The sequence below is a fragment of the Lithohypha guttulata genome (assembly GCF_036872675.1).
Source record: "Lithohypha guttulata strain CCFEE 5908 chromosome Unknown scaffold_2, whole genome shotgun sequence".
Classification (NCBI taxonomy): domain Eukaryota; kingdom Fungi; phylum Ascomycota; class Eurotiomycetes; order Chaetothyriales; family Trichomeriaceae; genus Lithohypha; species Lithohypha guttulata.
The window spans coordinates 3,010,973-3,031,963 of record NW_027042751.1 but is presented as its reverse complement, the minus strand read 5'-3'; the positions used below and the strand labels follow the sequence as shown (position 1 = coordinate 3,031,963).

At 49.2% G+C, this 20,991-nt stretch overlaps 7 protein-coding genes across 7 annotated transcripts; 4 read left to right on the top strand and 3 right to left on the bottom strand.

Annotated features, from left to right (window-relative positions):
• Positions 1-735: 735 nt before the first annotated feature.
• LTR64_003210 (uncharacterized protein) lies at positions 736-2,199 on the top strand (the record flags this gene model as incomplete). Its single annotated transcript, XM_064897571.1, has 1 exon — positions 736-2,199. One exon carries the CDS (start codon positions 736-738, stop codon positions 2,197-2,199), a length of 1,464 nt encoding a protein of 487 aa, XP_064756521.1.
• A 597-nt stretch (positions 2,200-2,796) lies between these two features.
• On the top strand, positions 2,797-3,807 carry LTR64_003209 (uncharacterized protein; the record flags this gene model as incomplete). The annotated part of the gene is made up of 4 exons (XM_064897570.1): positions 2,797-2,858; positions 2,918-3,038; positions 3,096-3,166; positions 3,216-3,807. 4 exons carry the CDS (start codon positions 2,797-2,799, stop codon positions 3,805-3,807), a joined length of 846 nt encoding a protein of 281 aa, XP_064756520.1.
• Positions 3,808-4,037: 230 nt separating this feature from the next.
• Positions 4,038-5,599, bottom strand: LTR64_003208 (uncharacterized protein; the record flags this gene model as incomplete). Its single annotated transcript, XM_064897569.1, has 2 exons — positions 4,038-5,462; positions 5,564-5,599. 2 exons carry the CDS (start codon positions 5,597-5,599, stop codon positions 4,038-4,040), a joined length of 1,461 nt encoding a protein of 486 aa, XP_064756519.1.
• A 2,918-nt stretch (positions 5,600-8,517) lies between these two features.
• On the bottom strand, positions 8,518-10,002 carry PBP2 (PAB1 binding protein; the record flags this gene model as incomplete). Its single annotated transcript, XM_064897568.1, has 2 exons — positions 8,518-9,417; positions 9,469-10,002. The coding sequence occupies 2 exons, from the start codon at positions 10,000-10,002 to the stop codon at positions 8,518-8,520; spliced, it is 1,434 nt and encodes a 477-aa protein (XP_064756518.1).
• A 798-nt stretch (positions 10,003-10,800) lies between these two features.
• On the bottom strand, positions 10,801-17,109 carry UBR1 (E3 ubiquitin-protein ligase ubr1; the record flags this gene model as incomplete). The annotated part of the gene is made up of 1 exon (XM_064897567.1): positions 10,801-17,109. The coding sequence occupies one exon, from the start codon at positions 17,107-17,109 to the stop codon at positions 10,801-10,803; it is 6,309 nt and encodes a 2,102-aa protein (XP_064756517.1).
• A 1,143-nt stretch (positions 17,110-18,252) lies between these two features.
• LTR64_003205 (uncharacterized protein) lies at positions 18,253-19,137 on the top strand (the record flags this gene model as incomplete). Its single annotated transcript, XM_064897566.1, has 2 exons — positions 18,253-18,337; positions 18,518-19,137. The coding sequence occupies 2 exons, from the start codon at positions 18,253-18,255 to the stop codon at positions 19,135-19,137; spliced, it is 705 nt and encodes a 234-aa protein (XP_064756516.1).
• A 311-nt stretch (positions 19,138-19,448) lies between these two features.
• Positions 19,449-20,420, top strand: LTR64_003204 (uncharacterized protein; the record flags this gene model as incomplete). Its single annotated transcript, XM_064897565.1, has 2 exons — positions 19,449-19,477; positions 19,553-20,420. 2 exons carry the CDS (start codon positions 19,449-19,451, stop codon positions 20,418-20,420), a joined length of 897 nt encoding a protein of 298 aa, XP_064756515.1.
• Between the last annotated feature and the right edge of the window lie 571 nt (positions 20,421-20,991).

Here is a 20,991-nt window from a genome sequence, read left to right as displayed (position 1 = left end):
GCATATTGTTGTGCATCGTTCTGCAAATATGAACATGACATTTGAGGCAAGGAGAGACACTACGGACAACTCGCACGACTAGGCCAAAAGATTTGGCCATACTTGCATTTGTACTTTGCATGATGACACTGTCTGAAAGTTATGCTCCTGTCTTATTGATAGCACTTTGAGCAAGCGTTGTTTTTTCTAGCATGAAGAAGAGGAAGAGCGACCGTAATGCTGAGTGGGAGCAGCTGCGGCCATGGCAAAGGCATAGTTGGACACATTGTAGTGTACATAGCACAATATTAAATTGTACCTTGTGAGGAAGGAGCGGTATACAATTCCTAGTCACTTACGTAAGCGTGAATGTGGAGAACGAGTCTACACTAGCCCCGATTTCTGAAAGCCGCGTTCAGATTGACTTGAGAAACTGGCGCCTCTGGTTCAACTTCAGCGGCATGCGAGTTCAGTGATCGCTTAAATCGCAACACGGCAGATATCGCCTTCTACAGCTTGACTGCTCGTTGGAAGACGACTATGCTGTTCATATCTGTGCCTGGTTGAGGTGAAATATTTTCCTCATGGTTGCGACCCACGCTCATTACGATACTCTTCGAAGACTCAGCGCACCCACCTTGAGTCGCATTCAACTGTATACTTTCTGCGACTTTCCTTGACTTTCATGCTACACAACGAGAGACAGCGCAAGCTAGCACGTTCGCCTCGCACTGTACCTCTCAGCAGATTCTCAAAATGCCTCCAGCTCCAATTGAAGCGACAAAATCGCTGCTGCGTACCGCCGTCCGTACCTTTCACCCTCTTCCCAAAACTATCTTCCTCTTCGATGCGCTTTTGACGTACGGCGTGCTTCATGTAGACGATATGGTACCACTCTTTCCACCAAACACAATACAACCGAAAGAGATCCGTGCACTGTTGACTCCTCTGAAGAATTCTCGGCTGGTCTCTGTGGGCACGAGGACAGAAATTAGAGAAGGGCATACCAGGTCCATGCAGCGAGAATACTACCACATCAATTACCACGAAGCAGTCGACGCCATCAAATATCGCATAGTCAAGTTGCAGGATAAGGTGCAAGATCTTTACAAGCAGGCTGAGGGTCAAAGGAAGGATTGGTCCTGTCCACGATGCCACGCTGAGTACGATGAGCTCAGTATTCTCGACAAAATCGCTCCGACGGGCTTCTACTGTGAACGTTGTGGTATGACCCTTGAACAGAATGAGCAGGCTATTCTAGAACGAGGTGAGCATACCAAGATCCGCGCTCTGAACGATCAGCTGGGTCCTTTCAACAAACTTCTGGCAGTGATTGATAGTGGAGAAGTGCCCGAGAACGCATTCGAAGATGCATGGGCGCGGAAAAGGCCTGTGCCTGAGCAAACGCAACTGCTTGGTTCAGCTCACAAACCCAAGTGGATGGAGGTATCGCAGCAGAGGAATCAAGAGCAGCGCAAACAGCAGGCTACCGTAGATGCTAGCGCGGTTGGCGTTAGCATTAGCACCGAGAAAGAGCAAGAGGAAAGGGTTGCAGCAGAGAAAAGAGAAAAACAGAGAGCGGCAGCAGCAGCAAACGTGTTACCCGACTGGTACCAGAATAGTACTGTCGGTGCTGTCTCGAGTGCTGTCAAGAAGGAAGAAGGTGGAACAAGTCCCAATCCATTGGCTATGCTCAAAAAGGAAGAAGAGGATGAAAAGAAGCCCGTTCTCAGTGGAGCAGCAGCTGAACAGCGCAATATGCAGGAGGACTTGGACGAGTACGTCAGGGAGATGGAGCGAGAGAGGCTCGAACAGGAAAGAAGAGAGGCACAAGCAGCCGCCGAAGAGGATGAAGACGAAGACGATGAAGAAGAGGAAGACTTCGAGGACGCAGTACCGAGCGGGGTCAATACGCCAATGAGTTCTCAACAGCCGAGTATCAAGCAGGAATCTATGCCTACGATCTCAAGATTGATTGGAAATGGTCTGAAGAGAGAGCTCGACCTGGACGGTGACAGTGTGAGTGGGACTGACACTGGGGCGAATACCCCTGCTTATGCAGCACCTTCATCAGCGCCTGATGCAAAGCGCATCAAGCTTGAGAACGGGATTGTTTCGACAAAGCTTGCGGATGATCAAGTTGCTTCACCTGCAGTAGTAACTAATGGTGCGACTCCTCAAGCTGATTCTGAGGAAGAAGATGATTTTGAAGATGTGTAATGATACTGTTTCACAACCAAATATGAGCAAGTACGGGACTCGGCGACTAAGCGGCAGTTGCCCTCATAGGGATAGCCACTCGAAATATAACAACCATCGTCTGCCATACTCTTGGAAGAACCACATACTCAATGGGCCACAGATGTTGGGACGCTACGAGTACAGAAATTACGGTGTTCGAAGTACAAAGCATTAGCTATGTTTAATTGTGTCGCATACCAACATGGCCAAGTCGTTATTCGCACTCAGCTATCGAGGTGCTTATTGTCGGACTGCAAATGTCGAGCTTTATTGCGTTACCTACTAGGGCACGAGCATGCTAGTCTTCCGACACACAATCACGTCTCGGTATTTCAAAATTCTGGCAGAACCACGCACGACTATATTCTCCTGCTCCTCTGCGCACTCTGCTATCTCTGCAAGCGTCGCTATTCGCAGATGAGGCTGCCGTCACTCGCTGGTTTGCCTGACGCAACCACTTCACTTGACTACCTACACTCAATTTTTGGTGCTGAGCAACCCTGAACACTGTTGCCTCGAAGCTACAACTTTGTCGTTGCGATCTTGCCTTACTGAGATTTCCTCACGCCATACAAAATGTTGACTACTCGGGCTGTTACTGTGACAAATGGTCCAGAGAAGACATACGATATGCGGTGGTAATTGAAGATTGCTGGCTGTCCTTTCTCAATTTCAACAGCTAACGCAATAGATTCAGTCTTCTCAAGACTGGAGAATTTTCAGATTTCGAGTTTGTCTACTGTGGGCACACCTTCCACATTCACCTAGCCATCGTCACGAGGTACTCTGAAGACTTTCAAGAATTAATGAGTAACGAGGTCCGCACACAGTTCTTTCCAACCTGCGGAATCCATTGCTGACACCTTTCGGTGTAGAGTGAGAAATCGCGAGACAGGGAAACCTGGCAACTGGATCAGAGTCTACCTTCTCCTGCGACAATTGCACGGTCTGTCATTCATTGTCCAGGGCATAATGCTATAGCTAAACGCAGACAGACTTCTTTACTACCTCTATACTACCAGTTATCCCGTCTCACACATTGCCCACGCTGGTATCAAGGACTTCGCCAACATTTCCGACGATGATATTGTGGAGGGTCGTGTAGACTTTGTCCACGTAAATATGTACGCCATGGGCAACAAATTCAACGTCCGCTTCCTGCCTGACACCGCAGCTCAAGCCTTCAGAGAGCTTGGTCACGGTGGCGGTGAACTCCTCAAGAAGTACTGTTGGCCGGAGCTGGCTGCACACATCTACCACACCTCGACAACTTCTGAACGACAACTTCGGATCATTGTGGTTCGAGAACTGCAGTGGACCATGAACTACAATCGCGCTCTTCTTGGTGACGGACAGGTACTGAATGAGACATTGAAGAATTTGCCTGGGATTGCTCATGAGCTTGCGATTACTCCGATAACGAGGAGGAGGCACGAATGCTCAGCCTGCGGGAAACGACAGTGCGTCTTGGTATTGCTATGCAACCACCGCCCACGACACGAGGCTGACGACCTGGAGTGTTTCAAGCTCGGTCTGAAGGAGCAGGAATGTCGGAAGTGTCATCGCTTGGACATCTTCAAGGAGTAAGCGTTTCGAACCGAATCTTTCAGGACAGAACAAGGAAGAGAGTTATCACAGGAATTGCGATGGGTTACAGCAGTAGCACGTCTCTATTCGACACAGCGGCGGTGCTCCTCGCACCAGCATACTTGTACGCTTTCTTTTTCGATGGAGACATGACTCAATGACTGTAATGATAAAAAGTTTGATTTCAACAGTACCGACACCAGTAAACTCAAATTTCCGAACTATACAGATCACACCTTCTTCGGCGGTACCATCATATTGACATGGATCGTCTTCGGCTGCAAATAATTCTTCATCCCCTCAACACCACTCTCCCTCCCATACCCACTCTGCTTAAACCCACCAAACGGCGTCTGAGGAGACGTCGCAAAAGCCGAATTAATACCAACTGTCCCCGCCTCAATCTTACTCGCAACCCTCAGAGCTCGTCCAATATCCTGCGTATAAATCGTCGAACCAAGGCCATACTCCGTATTGTTCGCCAGCGCAATCGCCTCCTCCTCATCCCTGAACGTCCGCACCGAAATCACCGGCCCAAAGATCTCGTCCGTGTAGACTTTCGAATTTAACCCGGGATTCAAAAGGACAGTAGGCTGGACATACGTTCCCTTGTCACCTATTCTCTCTCCTCCAACAAGGACCTCGACACCTTCGGCTTTCCCATCAGCCAAGAACCCCATCACACGCTCAAACTGCTTTTTATCCGCCAACGGCCCAAACAACGTCTCACCACTCGACGGATCCCCCATTTTCGTCCTCGCATCCTCAAACGCGCTCTTAACAGCTCTGATGAACTCCTGCGCAATTCCCTCCTGAACCAATACCCGCGACGAAGCGAAGCAAATCTGCCCCGAATTCCTCAGAAACCCCTCCGCACTATGAAAGACCGCATTCTCAATATTCGCGTCGTCGAAAATCAAAGCTGGAGATTTCCCGCCTAATTCGAGAGTGACGCGCTTCATGTTTGATTTCGTGGCTGCGATTTGTACGGCTCGGCCGGCGGGTGCGGAGCCTGTAAATGCGATTTTGCGGATGTCCATGTGTTTTGCGAGCATTTCGCCGACGGCACCGGCGCCGGTAATGATGTTGATTACACCTTTTGGAAAACCTGCCGCGTTGAGGAGGTCGCCGTATGCTGCGAGGGAGAGGGGACTCTTCTCGCTGCTTTTTAGCACAAAGGTGTTCCCTGCTGCGACTGCGGGAGCCATCTTCCATGCTGCGAGGACGTGGCTTCCGTTCCAAGCGCAGATTCCTGAGCAGACACCTAGGGGCTCGTACTGGACGATCTTGTATGTTCCGTCTTCGTCGGGTGGATAGCTTTCGCCGGGGAGTTTCCCCGCGAAGCCGGCGTAGTACCGCCAGATCGCGATGGGGCCTAGGATCATCTTTTTGGCGACGGAGATGGGTTGGCCCATGGCGATGGATTCGAGGTGGGCGAGCATTTCGACGTGTTGTTCGAGAAGGTCGGCGAATTTGAGCATGATGCGTGCGCGTTTGTGGCCGGCTGTGTCGCGCCAGGAGGGGAACGCGGCTTTTGCGGCAGAGACGGCGTCGTCGACGTCTTTTGGGGAGGCGACTTGGACGAGGTCTGTGATGAGGGAGTCATCGTGGGGGCTGTGGATTGTTAGGGTTTCGGAGGAGGAGGATTGGCGGTACTAGAGGGTGGGAAGTTAGTGGTGGTCTTTCGTTGTTGAGAGTGAGTATGAATGTGTATAGCCAGGCTAGGTTGATGTTGGAGTTGAGGCTGCTCACGCACTTCGCCGTTAATGAATAATTCTGCTCTGATCGACATGGTGTTCAGTGTAGTTTGTGAAGGTGCTTCGTGACTAGAAGTTGGATTGCACGCTCGTGCTTGCCGTCTTACTCCTTCCTTTTTATTAATATACCGAGATGAGGGGACCTTCTCAGCGAATTGGTATCCTGACTTCCTTGTCCATCCCCATTCCTCCCCGCACTGATGAGCTCGGGTGTCACATAACGAGTATCGAAAGGGTGTGCTCCATCCACACAGACACGTGTGGCTATTCCTTGCATCTGACGAGTCTCGCAGTCCCTAGTAGAGCTATCTGCTTCTCCACATAGATAGTCAGTATGATCTTTGGTACCAAGACGATCTGACACGCCCTTGGCGGATACACCGCGATTCTCGTTCAGGCATGGCTTTGAGCTGTAGCTCTTTTGTCTAACGCGGAACGAAAGCGTGCGAATCATGCAAGCAAGGAGTACATCCGATCGTGCATCATCGTCGATGCGTAAATTACTGGGAGAGGACACAAAACGGAGGAAGGTCAAGAGTCCATACGTTAGTTCGGCATATTTATCCACCGAGACACTAGCGTCCGCCCATACATGTCGAACTCAGAGTCCTGTTATATGATCTCCTGTTGTTGTCCGGGCGCTTCGATCGAGACTATTGTATATTCGACCTGTTACTGACCTTCCCTAAACCTCTCAAACATGCGCTATACCTCTCACTCCGGCTTAGCAACCTTCCACATCAATAGATCTCTCAGAAATCCCGCATGCCACTCTCCATTATCTTGACTAAAAACCCGTCTCAGACTCGATAGTGACAGCCTAGCGAACATTTCCAATACAGCTGTCTTGAGTGGATCGAGATGAAACTCAAGAACGACATTCGACCAGAGCCGATCGATGTCGTCCTTGTCAGGTACGACCTTGGCGAGTTTGTTGATAGCACGAAGACGGAGCGCTATCTGGGATTTTAGTGATCTTTCTTCGACATCGATCCACTCGTCACTTCTGGTTGAAGAACGTTCAGTTGAATAGGTCAGGATCATGGATGAGGTTGACGAGTTCGATTGGGAAATAATGTACTTGTCTGCTAATATGTAGAGACGGATCAAGGGTCCAAGCGCTGGTGGTGAGGGTCGTTGGTCTATGTTCTCCTCATGATATCGTGCAAGCGAACTTGTGCTAAATGTGAAACGTACTGATCCATCTGATGCTGGCCTCGAATCAATATGGTGTTGGACCTTTGTTTCGACGTCGTCAACTTTCTGTTCTTTTGCCAAAGAGCTCCGTCTCGTACTGGTAGCTGCACATCGCTTTCGTTTGGGCAACCAATCGAGATACTGCTGGACGGCATTATTAACATCATCATGTTGTAGACCAGGTTGACCTTGAACCATACAATCCAATAAATCCTGGCCATCACATGTGTCGAGTGTTGCAGCTGTCATGCAGTTCGTCTTGTATCGAGTAGGCGTAGATTGGCAGTACAGCCACTTCGAGAGCATTTCCCAATCAGCGATTCGATCCTCGGGGAGAGATATTGTTCTTGTTCGAGCTTCCAACCACGGTACAGTATAGCCTTGCCTTCTCTGCAAACATTCTTCACCACGATCTGAAAATTCCGTCGACACGAATGGTGTCAGCATACTTCGGAATACAGGCGAACATCCAAGAAGGAATGCTTCGTGTATGTGGAAACGAGTAGGTGAGAGTTCTGCAGCGGGCGAATAGGGACCACCAACGACAAGCGTGACGATAGGTGAGCTGTAAGGGCATGAACTGTGTGCTAGATTTGACATCTGCTGCTTGTCAGGAACTTCGGTTGTTGACCTTGTGTTTGTCGCGATATTGCGCATTGTGGTCGGGCTATTCAGCATCGTGTTTCAGCTGCTCAGGAGTTGCCTCAGAATCGACTAACGTTCTGAGCACAACTGAGAAGGTGCTGAGTATCAATGAGGATCTGCTGCTTGACCTGAAGAAGTCACCGACTTTTCTTAGCAGACTGTGAAGCTGTAAGAGGTCCCAAACGTTATGTAGATCGAACCTCTTTCTGTTAGTAAGTGTCAATGATAGTGGCAAGACTAAGACAAACGTAGTTTCTCGCAGATGTGTCAGTCATTCCGGCACAAAGATCGGTGATACTGTTTGAGGATTCTTTGTTTGCATGAGATGTTTGTCAATCGTGACATCTTGCTCGTCCACCTCGAAGTGCAGCAGTGCACCGCTGACTAGCAGTGACGCATGACATAAGCCCCGATCAGGAGCAGTTCGTTTCCAAGGACGTTGATTTCATCTGTTCTCCTTCTGTGGCATGCCGTGCACCTATATTTCAAGATGAGGATGGCCACTTATGCGCAATGCAAGATATTAGTTGCTAGTTAGGTAGCTCATGTTGCGTTTGCGAGTCTGACGCCGTGAGAGGGCACACTGTGATCATGTCGAGCCACGAACAGGTCGATCCAGCGAGATTTCTCGGCAATTTATGGGAGCCGAAGCAGGTCGAAGATCCACAGAATTTGACTGCGAAAATTTAGCATCTGTATGGCAGTAAACAGAAAGTCTATGCGAGCACCCACATATGAGCTGACGAGCGTGCATGCAGCTGGCAAGCGGTTGTTAGACCACGAACTGTCAGTGTCTGGAAGTTTGCATAACACGCGAGGTGTACGTATAACGTGATACAGCCATGCACGCAGCCGTGGCGGACAGAAGCATGCAACATAAGAAGAGCGGAAGTGTGAAAAAGGCTAGTAAGAGATCCCCAGATGGGCTATCTCTTGATTGAACTTTTGACTAAACTCAGAATAGGCTGGTCTGCATACCTCGACCTGAATCAATGCCATTCCGCTGGAAGATGTACGAATTCGACTTTTTGGGTATTCTCCTTGATAGCGAGTAGAGAGCTTGTGACCTCATCATACCCGATGCTTCTCACTCTCTGAAAGAACATTAGACTCACGACTTGGTATGAGCGTCCTTCTTGGACTCACCTAGTCTAGAATAGAGCATGTACAACGCCATCTGGTTGCATTCCTGCGTTCCGGTGATGGTGACAAGTCGCTCATTACTGTTGTCCTGAGGTTCATTAATCTTGATGACGCTGCCACTAAGGTGTCGAATCTCGTTGATCTTAGCACCACCTTTACCAATGATAGCACCGACCATATCGTTGGGGATGAAGATCTGTTGAGTGATCGGCTGACCTGGCATGGCACTAGTAGGTTGTGGATGCTGTGGAGCGTGATGCGCGGGCTGAGGCACTTGTCCATAAGGTTGTGGCTGAGCGCCATAGCTTGGTGCCCGTGGAGAGTTTGCATAAGCTGGCTGGGCACCATATGGTTGATGGGGTTGTGGCGCTGGTTGGCCATACTGAGGATATGCACTAGGACGTTGCTGCTGTGGAGGTTGTGTGTTGTGTCTGCGGTATGTGTCTGGATGACCATACTGACCACCAGCAGGCTGAGGCACATACGGAACAACTTGCATGCCTCCAGGAACAACACCTGCTGGACCACCACTTCTGGTGGCGTATGCCGAAGCAGCGGGTCCGCCGAAACGTTCTGTCAGCTGCTCGACCAGAGTGACTGCGATGTAATAGGTAGCAATGTGAACTGCATCAGCCACACCAAGCACGACGAGCGATCTCTCTGTGGACAAGGGGAGGCATGCATCAGATGCATTAAGGCGAGCACCTGAAGCTTCTTGTATTTCTCTTATTCTCACCCCCGATTTGCCAATAATCGAGCCTATTAGGATGTGAGGGATCAGCAGACGGAGAGGATAGGTCTTTGATTGGGCTGTGGAAGGGGCGTCTAGGGACTCGTTGTTAAGAGTTCGGATGATCAAACCGAAAGCCTGTCCAACTCATTAGCAAGAAGTAGAAGAATTTGTAGAACAGAAACTTACCTTAGCAACAGCGTCCTGGGCACCACTAACTGTCAAGATTCGTTCGACTGCTCCCCTAGAGTAGTCGCTGACAGTGCATTTCGCTCCAGATAATCGACGGATCTGAGTAACATTCTCCCCGCCTTTGCCAATACATGTGGCAGCTTCAGCACTGGAGATTACTGATCGTATATGTATCCACTGAGTTTCGTCCTGTGTCGGCATGGACGACGCTGACTGAGCAGTGGTGTGGTCAGTAGGTGCCGGAATAGAGGGGATTGGCAACATCTCGTGCCTCTCAGTAGGCTCATTGGCAGTATTGGCACCGTCAACCTCAGGGACAACGACTTGGTCGTCCTTGGATTCCACTTCGACTTCTGTGCCATTAGTTTCTGTTTTTAAGTCTTCTTCTGCTATTGTGGTGCTGTTTTCACCAATGGTCTTATCAAGTGCCTGTCTCTTAGCATCTGGCATATCATTAGGACCTGCTGGTGAGGAAGGATCTTCGAGAGGTCTCTTGGCAGAAGCCACAGCTGAAGTAGGCGAGGCCGACATGATGCTAAGGAGGGAGCAGGAAGATTATGTAGATCTAATAGACTGAATTCTCTTCTGGAAATTATGTACACCGTATTCGTCCCTTGCAAACTGGGAGGGGAGAGGATCGAGGTAGTAAGTGGTGATATCGGGAAGGGTAGTGAGGAACTGTGTAGAGGCTTTTGGACGGGTTGATATGAACTGATCGAATAGGCAGGAAAGGAGATGTGTTCGAGAGGGATAAATAGTTGTGGTAGTAGAGGTTGGCTTAGTGGAGGTGCTGACAAGCGAGAAAGTCGTGATTGTGCTCAAGGAAGGAGAAAGCAACGCTGGATACTGCCCTCGATCTTCACACTGAGGAGACAGGTATCAACTTAGCTGACCGATCGAAAACCCTTGATCAAATGCGTGTTCGAATACCTCTCAAACAGTCAGGTTGCGGATTATAGGAATGGTCTGCGGCGACTAAAGCTGTGAGCTACACGCGCGCCTTCCGTAGCGGACTTCACGGACAGAGTAATCAAGATAGTAATTGAAGGAAGGTGCGATCTGGTAGACGCGCGCCGAAGGAAGCTACTAGGAGTTCGAGAGGTGGGCATACAGACGCAACTTGAACCTGAAGTGCATTGGATTTCGGCCTGGTTCACGTGATCTGAAAGTGGTTGTGACAAACAAATTGCCCGTGATACGAACGAAGAACTGTAAGTACCCGGCTAATTTGTGTGTACTCAGGTTTCTCGCCAGCTTTTTACGTTTTTCCATGAAGTGACTCTACGAATATACATTACTACAGCACATATTGTAGAGTGCTGACCACGCTTAGAACGTCTCCCAACCCCCTGCATTCAGGTCGCCCTCTAACTTTCTAGCAATCGCACTCCAGATGGTGCCGTTGAGCATAAGCCACACGTCTCGCACCAGCTTGTCGTAGCGCTTCTGATTGAGTATCAGCTGATGCTTTGTTCGTAGACCTTGATCGGTTTCTCCGTGTTTCGTCAAGTAAGGTGCCGGAAAGAAAGAACCATGCGCAGATGACACGTCTCGTACAGAGTGAGATTCCTCGCCCTCTGTTAGGTTGCGATTTTTATGGTATTTCCGAACATCCAGTAGAACGATGTTGCACTTGCGAATGAACAGGTACGCCCCAACTGGCGCTGAGCAGTCTTCGATGTGGTGGTTACAACCTCCACGAATCTTGTCTTTCATACAACACCAGGCTTGCGAACAGAAGATATCACCACAGAAAAGACAAAGCGCTGGATCTGTGAGCCCTTTACCAGTCGTGGGACACTTGCGCTTCTGGCATTCCTCAAGCAGAGTGTCGTAGTATTGAGGAAGACCTATAAGCTCGAATGGTGCAGGATGCATTAGCTTGATCAAGGTTTCACTTTCTGTGCTGCTCTGAGTATGGTATACAGAGACCCAGGATCGTACCAGTCGAGGAAGGGTATTGGATTCCGTGAACTCCGAGAAGTCTCCCAGGATGCTGGTCAGACTAGGTAACTTGCATAGTCCTAGTAGTCTGTCTAGCTCTGGCCTCCCTGCAAGTGCAGTGGAAGGTGGAAAGTCAACACCATGTGCAGAATGCAGTAAGACGACAGCTTTGCGCATAAATGACAATGCATACGTCCGCAGTGCCTTGTAGAGCGGTTCAATCTCGTTCACAGATGGCAGCGGCGAATTGGCTGTCGTTGGCAAGGAAGACATAAGCCAGAACACGAAATTCCCCATAGCCCTGTAGTCATCCTTCGACAAGCTGACGGTGCGAGATGAGCTCGACCTCGTGAGCATTGCTTCAGAAGGCAATGCGGGTGTGCGGATTTTCAGCCACCATACAGCAACCCGAACCATTTCTTGAATTAAGCACAAGCGGAGCAAGTGTACGATCGGTATACCTTGCATGCGCCCAAGTACGAACGACTCAGCGACGAACGTGTTAAATCCGTCCATCTTGAGAAAAGACATAGTCGACCGCTGACCTGGGAATAACATACGTGCCATCTCTTTGACTAAGACCTGATAAGGATAAAAAGAAGCAGCGTCCTCTCCCGTCTTCTCCACCATCGTAAGTGTAGCTGCATAGCAATTCAGCGAGGAAGCAAGGACCTGTAAGTGGCTCAGAGTCTGAGCTGGTATGGCATCAATGAGCGAAGCTCCTGCAGAGGGCCGTCCACGTAAGCCAATTTCGACAGCCGTGACTGAGTTGGCCATCAAGTCCAAGAACCAGCCCACAGATTGAGGCATGCCCAGGTTAGAGCCATTGACTATCTCGAAAGTGTTTCGTAATCGCCTATAAATCGTGCTCAGGTCCACCAAAGCGTGTAAACCTGGGAGCTCAGACAAATCTAGTGGCATTTCAGTAAGTTCAGCGATAGATCTCGACAACGTGGCCATAGCGTTCGTCGTGAAAGTTGTCACGGTTTGGAGATGCATTGTCCTCTCAACGTCAATGAGATGCGACGAGAGTTTCTGTCCTTGCTCAAGACTCTCGAAGCTTGTCCTCATTGCAGGTAGCATCTCATCAGTGAACATCTCGAATGACGATTCACTTTCCAAGCAGCCCGGATATGATTGCTCAGTGGCTTTGTACACAACCGGCAGGAAAACATTGGCAAGTGCTTTGCACAAAGGACAGACGAATTCGTTCTGAGAGATACGTTCAGGCTGGCATCGCTGAACTTGATTGGCATGTCTTCTTCTGATCGATTCATAGTAGTTCTCGAAACAGCTGAAATGCATGATGTGTCCACAACTCGAGGATATGGCTTGCTTCAACGTCGAACTCTTAGGCCAGCCCCCGCTCAGCACTCTCCTCTCAACGACGGACTCACTGCCGTTGGAGGCGAACCGTTTGATTCGCTCCACGTTAGCTCCTGCAACTCCGAAAGGTCTCGAGCCCTCGTTTGACTCATCGAGATTGTCAGGGCTAACAAGTACTTCTTGCACAAAATCGGCATCGTCGGGAGGCGTTTCTCTCAACAAATGACCGTCAGTGACCATGGCGAATGTCCCATAGAAGCGACTGTCATTCGTTTCCTCGCGGCACTGAATACAAACACCAGTAGGAAATTTCCACTGCCTGGTCTCGGTAGAGCCTGCGGCTTCAAACTCAGTTTCACTCATCTCATCATCGTCCCAATCAGTCATGCCCTGGTTGCTCATGAAACTCTGCTGTTGCTGTTGCATTTGGGCCATGATCTTCGCTTTTCGTTCAACAGCCTGTCTCTTCTTGGCTTCGAAATCGACGTCGAGATTGGCTGGTGAAGGAGCATCGAGCCGCGCAGCTTCAAAATCGAGGTCGTGTTCATGAAATGCGCCCTGCCACTTCTTCCTAAAAATTCTCAGGATATGCCTGACTTTACTTCGGCACAGGGAGAAGTCCTCAGAAAGCCAGAGGCCATGCAAGCGTGTTACGATGGTCTCGCCTGCTTGCCCTACTTTCTGTGTCAAGGCATTCTTGATGAACAATGATTGCGAATTTGTGCTCTCCTCTTCGCTTGACTGATCCTCAATAGTGGCTACCAAGATGAGATGCAATACGGTTTGTAGGAATGACTCAGCTCTTGAAGAAGTGATAGCCTTCTTCCCGCCATGACTCAACATAGGATGAGAAAGCATAGAGTACAGCATTGATGTGAACAAAGGTGTGTGGATGACATCGCACAGATTTTTGTAAGCCTCACACTTGATGGGGCTGAGTTTTGGTTCAAGGACAATATCTTCCGGCTTCTTGTTTGTCTTCTTAGCCATCCAATTCTTGTATATACTCTCCGCCTCGTCTCGCTGGTTCTTGTTGAAGTGCGAGTTGTAGGGGTCTAGTTCTTGAAGATGCTCTGGCTTCAGCTCGAACAGACCAGAATCGTTAAGGGCTTCAGGAGCCTTGAAGGTCGTCATCGATTCCAAAACCTGCTGTAATTGCTCGGCATCTTGTGCTCGCTCGGTGAGTCGATTGGTCAAGTCTGTGTATGATAGTGGCTTGAAGCACAATGTATGAGCAATATCCTTCCTTAGTATTGCGAGCTGATTGTCGGGATCGTCGGTAGAAGTACCCAACGAGTCTCGATCTGAAAGTATGTTGATCATCAAATATGCAAAGTCCTCAGCAATATCCATAAGCTGCGACTCGTCGGCGTCCGGTGTTGGCTGGAAAGTGCCAGAAACCCACGGCACGAGGCCAAATCGATCAATCATAGAGCTAAGGAACCGTTCAGGGTCGCAGGTTACAAAGGCTGTCTGTAGCATCACTAAATCACGATGGTAGCCGAGGTCTCTGTACGTGACACTTTTGTATTGTGTCATTTGATGTCGGAGACTCATGCCATTGCGAACCCACATATTAGCTCTCATCTGTGCAAGCCATACACACACTCTCAACGGGTAGTCGAAAATCCCCAACAAGGCGTCTTCACCAGTAGCGTACAAGGTGTGCAGTGGTATGCGACGGCTATGTTGTGCAGTTTCGATAAACCGTTCGACAAGCTCATTTGCAGTACGTTGAAGGACTTCGATTGTCTGGAACGATTCCCTGCCATGCTCAATCAACCATGACACCGTATAGTGCAAAGGATGATGGAAGCTAAGTATGCCTCTCTCCACAACAAAATCCACAGTCTTGAACTGCTGGGGACAGCCTGGGAACGGCCCAACCTTGTGGAAACTGATCCTGTTCTTGATCTCGCTTTGTTCGCGACGTGAATCGTCAAGACCACTACAAACCAGGAGGGTTGTGATGGTGCTTTGACGGATGGCATCGCTGAGGTATTCGTCTATGCCAGACTTCTTACCGCAACCTTGGTAGGCTTCGGTAATCTGACGGCAAAGTTTGTTGATCTCGCGGGTCAGTAGAGAAGCACTAATCCATGTATCTGCCTCATATTCGACATGCTCACCAATAGCCCTGTTGTTAGGACAGATCCCTTGTGAAAGTTTAGCTAAATCGAGATATTGCATGAGATACTGCTTCTCAACTCGTACCCGATCTCGAATAAAGGGCGAGCTCAAGAAATATCGTAGATCACTAAAGAACTGAAGCAGTCTCCGGTTGGCGACAGAGCCGGCATCAAAGCCTAGAGTAGCGTCAGGATCGACTTCCTCTGGAAAGCCAACTTGTCGAGTTGTGAGGAACGTGTACAGGATTGCCATGAGGTTGGTGAGGAAATTTGCTCTTTGTATCACTTCCTCTGCTATTGACGGGGTCGTGAGTATCTGTACAGAGAGGTGAAGGATGGAGTGATCCGGCTCACGATCAGCAATGAGATACAATTGAGCCAAAGTGGTGTATAGACCTGCGAAGCGCAGACCCAGTAAGCGTTTGAACTGGGGCACTTTGATCATGGTCGAGATAAGAAGACTGCGAAGCTTTTCTCGCAGCTTTTTCCACAAGCGCAGGTCAAACAGGATCATAGCGTCGAGACGGATGTTCTTTCGCAGATCTTCCCAGACAGGCAAGGATGCCTCAGCAGTTTTCCGCGCAGAATCGACAGGAGCTCTCCAGTGTAAGGCGTCAGCACGCGTGTTTCGGCGGCCTGGATTAGTACCAATGCCTGGAGTGCGTGGTACATTCCTGAAATTCATGTTGTCTCCTTGGCTAAGAGTCATTGAAGGATGACGGGAAAGCTCATCGTGAGCTACAGCAATGGCAGGCTCGGGTTCCATGATTGGTGCGCCTGCTGGAGGTGGTGGAGGAACGGCTTCATCAGCATCTTCCATTCTTTCAGCAGCATCCAAGAAATCATTGTCGCCATCAGTATCCATTTCATCGAGGTCACTGACTATTTCCGTCTGGGCACGAGCTGTGTCGGTTTCTCGCTGAGCCAGAATAGTCCCAATCATCTGTGGATCGATTTGTTCAAAATCGTCTTCGTCGTCTTCCCCCTCAACTTCAACAAGATCGGGGCCGTCGATGTCTTCATCCATGTCTTCATCGTCGTCATCGTCCTCGATGGGTACCATGACCTGCTGATTTCTTTGAAGCAAAATCTGGATCGAGTCCGGGAACACCCGAAAAGATTCCTCGTCTGACTGGTTGTCGTCAAGTCCTTCACGACCTATACGAGCATTCCAAGCCTCACTGCCTACACGCCACACTTGGAGCATCTCTTCACAGATAGTTTGGCGTAAGAAAGAAGCGTTGCCCTGAATGACACAGCCAGCGATGTCGCTGAGCCATTCGAGGATCGTGCCACACATCTGCTCTCGAAAAGTATCACGGGCTGAGCGAAGGGTAACGGTAATCTTGATTTCTTCAATAATCTTTGCTCGGCGTAACAGCTCTTGCAGGTCGTGAGACTGACTGACAATGCTGCGTCCAAGTTCGTTCGCTTCTTCAGCCCTCAGAAGGCCGATTCTTCGGCGATCACGGCAGGCTCTCGCGACTTGGTCCTGTACCTCATCCATAGTATGTTTTTCGTCGTTCCACATGACTAGGTTATACTCAGGCTTCTCTTCAGTAAGATCATTGTAAGTGTATGTAGCAGGATCTAACCTGCTACGCCTTTCGTCCTGCTCGACTGTTTCGCGGGTCTTCGTGGCTCGCAGGTTTTCGGGGGAGCAAGATATAACGTCGCAAAAGTAGTCGAGTGCGCGGGCTACAGTGGCACGAGCGGCATCAGCCAGGTCCACAGGAAGTTGTGATGCAGCCGGCTGAGCGTTGTCAATGCTGTCTCTGACTGTATGTATCGCACATATGACCGGTCTCTTCCATGCTTCTTCGTCGCCACAGTCGCAGCAGCCACCATTGCCATTGCTGATATTGATGTCGACAGCATGACCTTCGTGGTCGCTGGCAGTGAAGCACCTCGAACACAATATACACGTAGGGTCATCAGAACAGGTCGAACAAGCATAAGTAGCTTCTCCAGGTCTCAGAATATGACCACAAGGATGACCTCTGGCAGCCTCTGTGTATTCAGTCTGCTCGAGACTTCCTTGAGCCTCCTCGAGACTATATGATTCGGGAAAGCCATTTGGGAATAGATCAGCGAGGTAATCGGAGCGGTCGTTGGTCAAGCATCGAAACAGGATATCAAGGAGTTTGCTACGAGCCTGGGAAGTGTATCTGCAGTCAAATTCAGCTGGTAGAGAGCAAAGAGCCTGATTCAACCGGGCTTCTAGGTTTTCTGAGGCCATGAGAGACTACGTTGCGAGAAATGTTTAAACTGGCAACCAGCAAGCATCTTGGCTGTCAAGACGTTTATGTAAACATGCGAGAAGACAAAACAGTATTGCAGTAGATATCACATGCCTACCAACCAAAAGTGAGGTCGTTTTCATTGATATGTCCTAGTCGCAAGTGTTTGCACGGTTTGCTAACTACTGGTACTACTAGTAGTAGAATACCTCCTGTCTACAGACCACTCATCGTTTGTTGTTCAGCACTGAATTTGAGAGCTCATATCGAAATTGGGGAAACCGACAAGACTTCAATATACTCAGTATTCTAAAAGGTGTCCTCGACTAACCCCTCTTGCGATGTAGGTTTTGGTGTGTACCGAAGAACAGGATGCTCAGAGCAGATTTGCGATGCTTTCTCTTGTGATATCGTGCCAAAAAATCGCAGCTGTTGTCAGGTTATAGCACGCATGGCGCAGGCTGTTTGCTCAATCTCACTTTTCAGCTGTGCATTGCTCAGAATAGAAATAACCCGATTTTGCTTGCTTATGCCGCCTGTCTTGCCAACGTATCTTACACGTCGAGCCCTCAAATGCAGAACCAGAACATTGATGCGATGAACAAATCAGCTGGAAGCAACTAGTCATCGTCCTCATCCTCGTCCTCTGCTGGCTGCATGTATTTCTGCTTTATGTCCCTCCATTGTCGCTGCTTACGTTAGCCTGGTCCAGCCTCGAGAGCATGCGCACGTACACCCCTGTTTAGTCTGTTCCAGATAGCATCTGTGCTGCTGTCGAAGGCTCTGCGGAAATGTCAATTTCAAATTGCTCCTCAAAGTGCTGTAGATTCGGGATCGTACATTTCGAAAGCGAATGCGCCAAGGAAGACTGTTGACAAGAAGACGTAGTTCCTCCGGAATAGACCGCTGTTGTTGTTAGCATTCTCTTCCTCGTCCTCAGTCTGTTCTGCTCACTTGAAAAGGGCGCTTGCGATCTGCATATCATTTCATCAGTTCTATGCTTTATCAATTTTAGTAGGAGCTGAACTTACCGGACTGGCAGGCATGATGACTTGCTCCCGCAGAACGTTAGACACAATGCACAGCAGGATCTCGTGTAGACAGTCTTGTTGCAGTGGTCAGACTTTCAGCTCGTTGCGAGGATGGCAGAATATCTTTCGAGCTCCGCGAAGCTGCCAGGCCAGAATCGCAGCTGCCCTGATTCGCTGGACTTTAAATTAAAGGAAAGTTAGGCGAACCATCATCGTTCTTGATAACCACCGTAAGTCGATTGTCACTAAGAATCCAGTATGGCACATAAGATTGTGCAAACAACGATGCCTTGCGGCGTTGAATGTCCTTCTAAACATACTGTCCACTAATCGCAGTAGTTTTTCGGCGATTGAGACTAAAATATGTCCAAACCAGCGTCATCCGGCATACAAACATCTGTCGATGGGCAGGCATTTATCCCCTCGTCCAGGCGTCCAGATGGAACAACCAGGAAGGAGATCAAAGTGCGACCAGGCTACAAACCACCAGAGGATGTAGAAACTTACAAGAGCCGCACCACGGAGCACAGGCGACAGAATGCAAACCGTATACCTGGTGTTGATGATGACGACCAGAAAATACCACGAGTGGACGAGACAAAGAACAGGAATGCAAAGCGCCGCGAAGCTGCTAGAAAGAAGAAAGATGACGACTCTGGACAAGATGTCGGCGGCCTGCAGACCGCTGCCCCGACCTCTGATACCAAGAATCAAACTGCTGACTTAGATACTACTTCTGCTACAGTCGATATTCAGTTACCAGCAATCGACCAGGATCAAGAACGACAGAAGAAGATTCGCAACAACTTGAAAAAGCTCAGAGCTGTGCACGAACTCAAGACCAAGAAGGCAACCGGAGAGAAGCTTTCGACAGATCAAATGATGAAGATCTCCAAGGAGCAAGAGATTGTGCGGGATCTTCTGAAACTTGATTACAGCGGTGAAGAGCTCGAGAATCTATCTGCAGCTGTTCAGACCACCTCGCTCTCCGGTTGAACCTTGCGTGGATTGCAAATCAACACAAGACTTACTCGAAAAGTTGAAGAGGTAATGGTGCATTGTACAGATCTGAACAATGGATCGCTCTCGGCTCCTGTTTGTCAGTTCTGTTTGCGGACGCCATCAATACGTAACCAGAGTGGGGAAAATGTGTTCCTACAATGCAACATATCACTGCGTACACCAGGTGCTGCCGCTTCTTGATCGAGCTGCTAACAATTGCAACTTGAGATCTGCTTGTAGCACCTCAGGGATACTTTTCAGAACCTTGCGGACAACCTTGGGACTCAAAAGATTTATCGGCCATCATGGGATCTGAAGAGATATGGTCACTGAGGTACTCGCTTCTCGTGCTTCCCAGAATCGATAGTGGGTGGATTTTGTGTTTGTGCAAGATACTGATTTCTCACAGGCTTCTACGCGAGGGTTCGTTCTCGGATTTTACCATAGAAGCCAAAGACGGTGTATTCAAAGTGCATAAGTCATTCCTGTATTGCCACTCAGGCTATTTTCGAGCGCTGCTTTCCGGACAGAATGTGGAGGTCAAGGAAAGCAAAGTCAAATTCGACGACATCGAGGCTTGCCTTCTAGGCCGAGCAATTCTGCTTTGCTACCACCAGCCTCATCTCATACACAGCCTCGACTTTCTGAGCAAGAACGCGACTTGGAAGGATGACTTTGCGGAGGCAAACTCCAACAACTTTGTCGCAGCCAGACTTGCAGTCAAGATGTATGAATTGGGTGACCGGTTTGACATGCCTACGCTCACGGCCAAGGCCCGAAGAATGTTTCTGTTCGCATTGCGGAACTTCCCCTGGACAAATCACAACGGCTTGACAGCTGAAGCAGCCGATTTTGGCCAAGCGTTCTTCGCAGCGCCCGACGTGTTCATGGAGATCGTGCGTTCAGTCTATAGCACAACGCCGTTTAGCGACAGAGGTCTCCGTAACATCGTTCTGATGACTCTCCACGAACGGCTTACCGCAGGCGATCACTTCAAAGACTCATTCGCCTTCCTCTGGCAGCTCCTCGACGAAACACCAGAAATTGCCGCAGACTATGCTCTACATCCTATCACAGACGAATACTTCATTTGCAATTGGTGTAGGCTCAAAAATCGCCACGTGCAAAGTCCCTGTGGCTGTCCCAAGCGTGATCCTTGGTGCAAAAGCGAAAAGTGCATGAAACAGCGCAGAAGCACCACCTTCTGCATACATTGCTACCAAAAGGAACCCTTCTGTCCGGAACGTGGTGATAGTAGCGATACTGGTGATGGATGAGATAGGAAGACAGAGCCACTATCAGGTTGTTTCTTGTCCAAATCCAAAACTACGCATTCAACCAGACTAAGAGTCACTCTCAATTTCTGATACGCTTCCACTTCTTCTAATAGCAGAGACAGGGCCCATGCAGACCCAACGTACTTTACACCTTAAGTCCACGGGTAACACGCTCCTCTGCCCCGTGACAGACCTACTTTTTACATTGTATCGTCATCAACATGAGAGCATTCACAAGCCGCTAAAGAGAGACATTCCCAAATCCGCGTAGGCAGTGGCAAGAACACGAAAAGCTCAGTATGCAGAGATATTACGCAGATAGTGCTCTCACGTCACATCGTGAGCCATGATCGTCTTCGAAATGTCAGCATATCATCGCTGGTCATTGCCGAACCAGAAAGGCTTAGGCGAGCTGGTCAATTTGCATCACTCGCGTGGTGGAGTTCAACGGCGAATTATGTACAATAAATCACAAGCTTTTCGGAGGAGATTGAAATGCTCATAGGTATCACTTACCTTTTGATATAGCCGTATTTGTAATAGTCCTGTAGTGGCTTTCCTGGCACAGTGA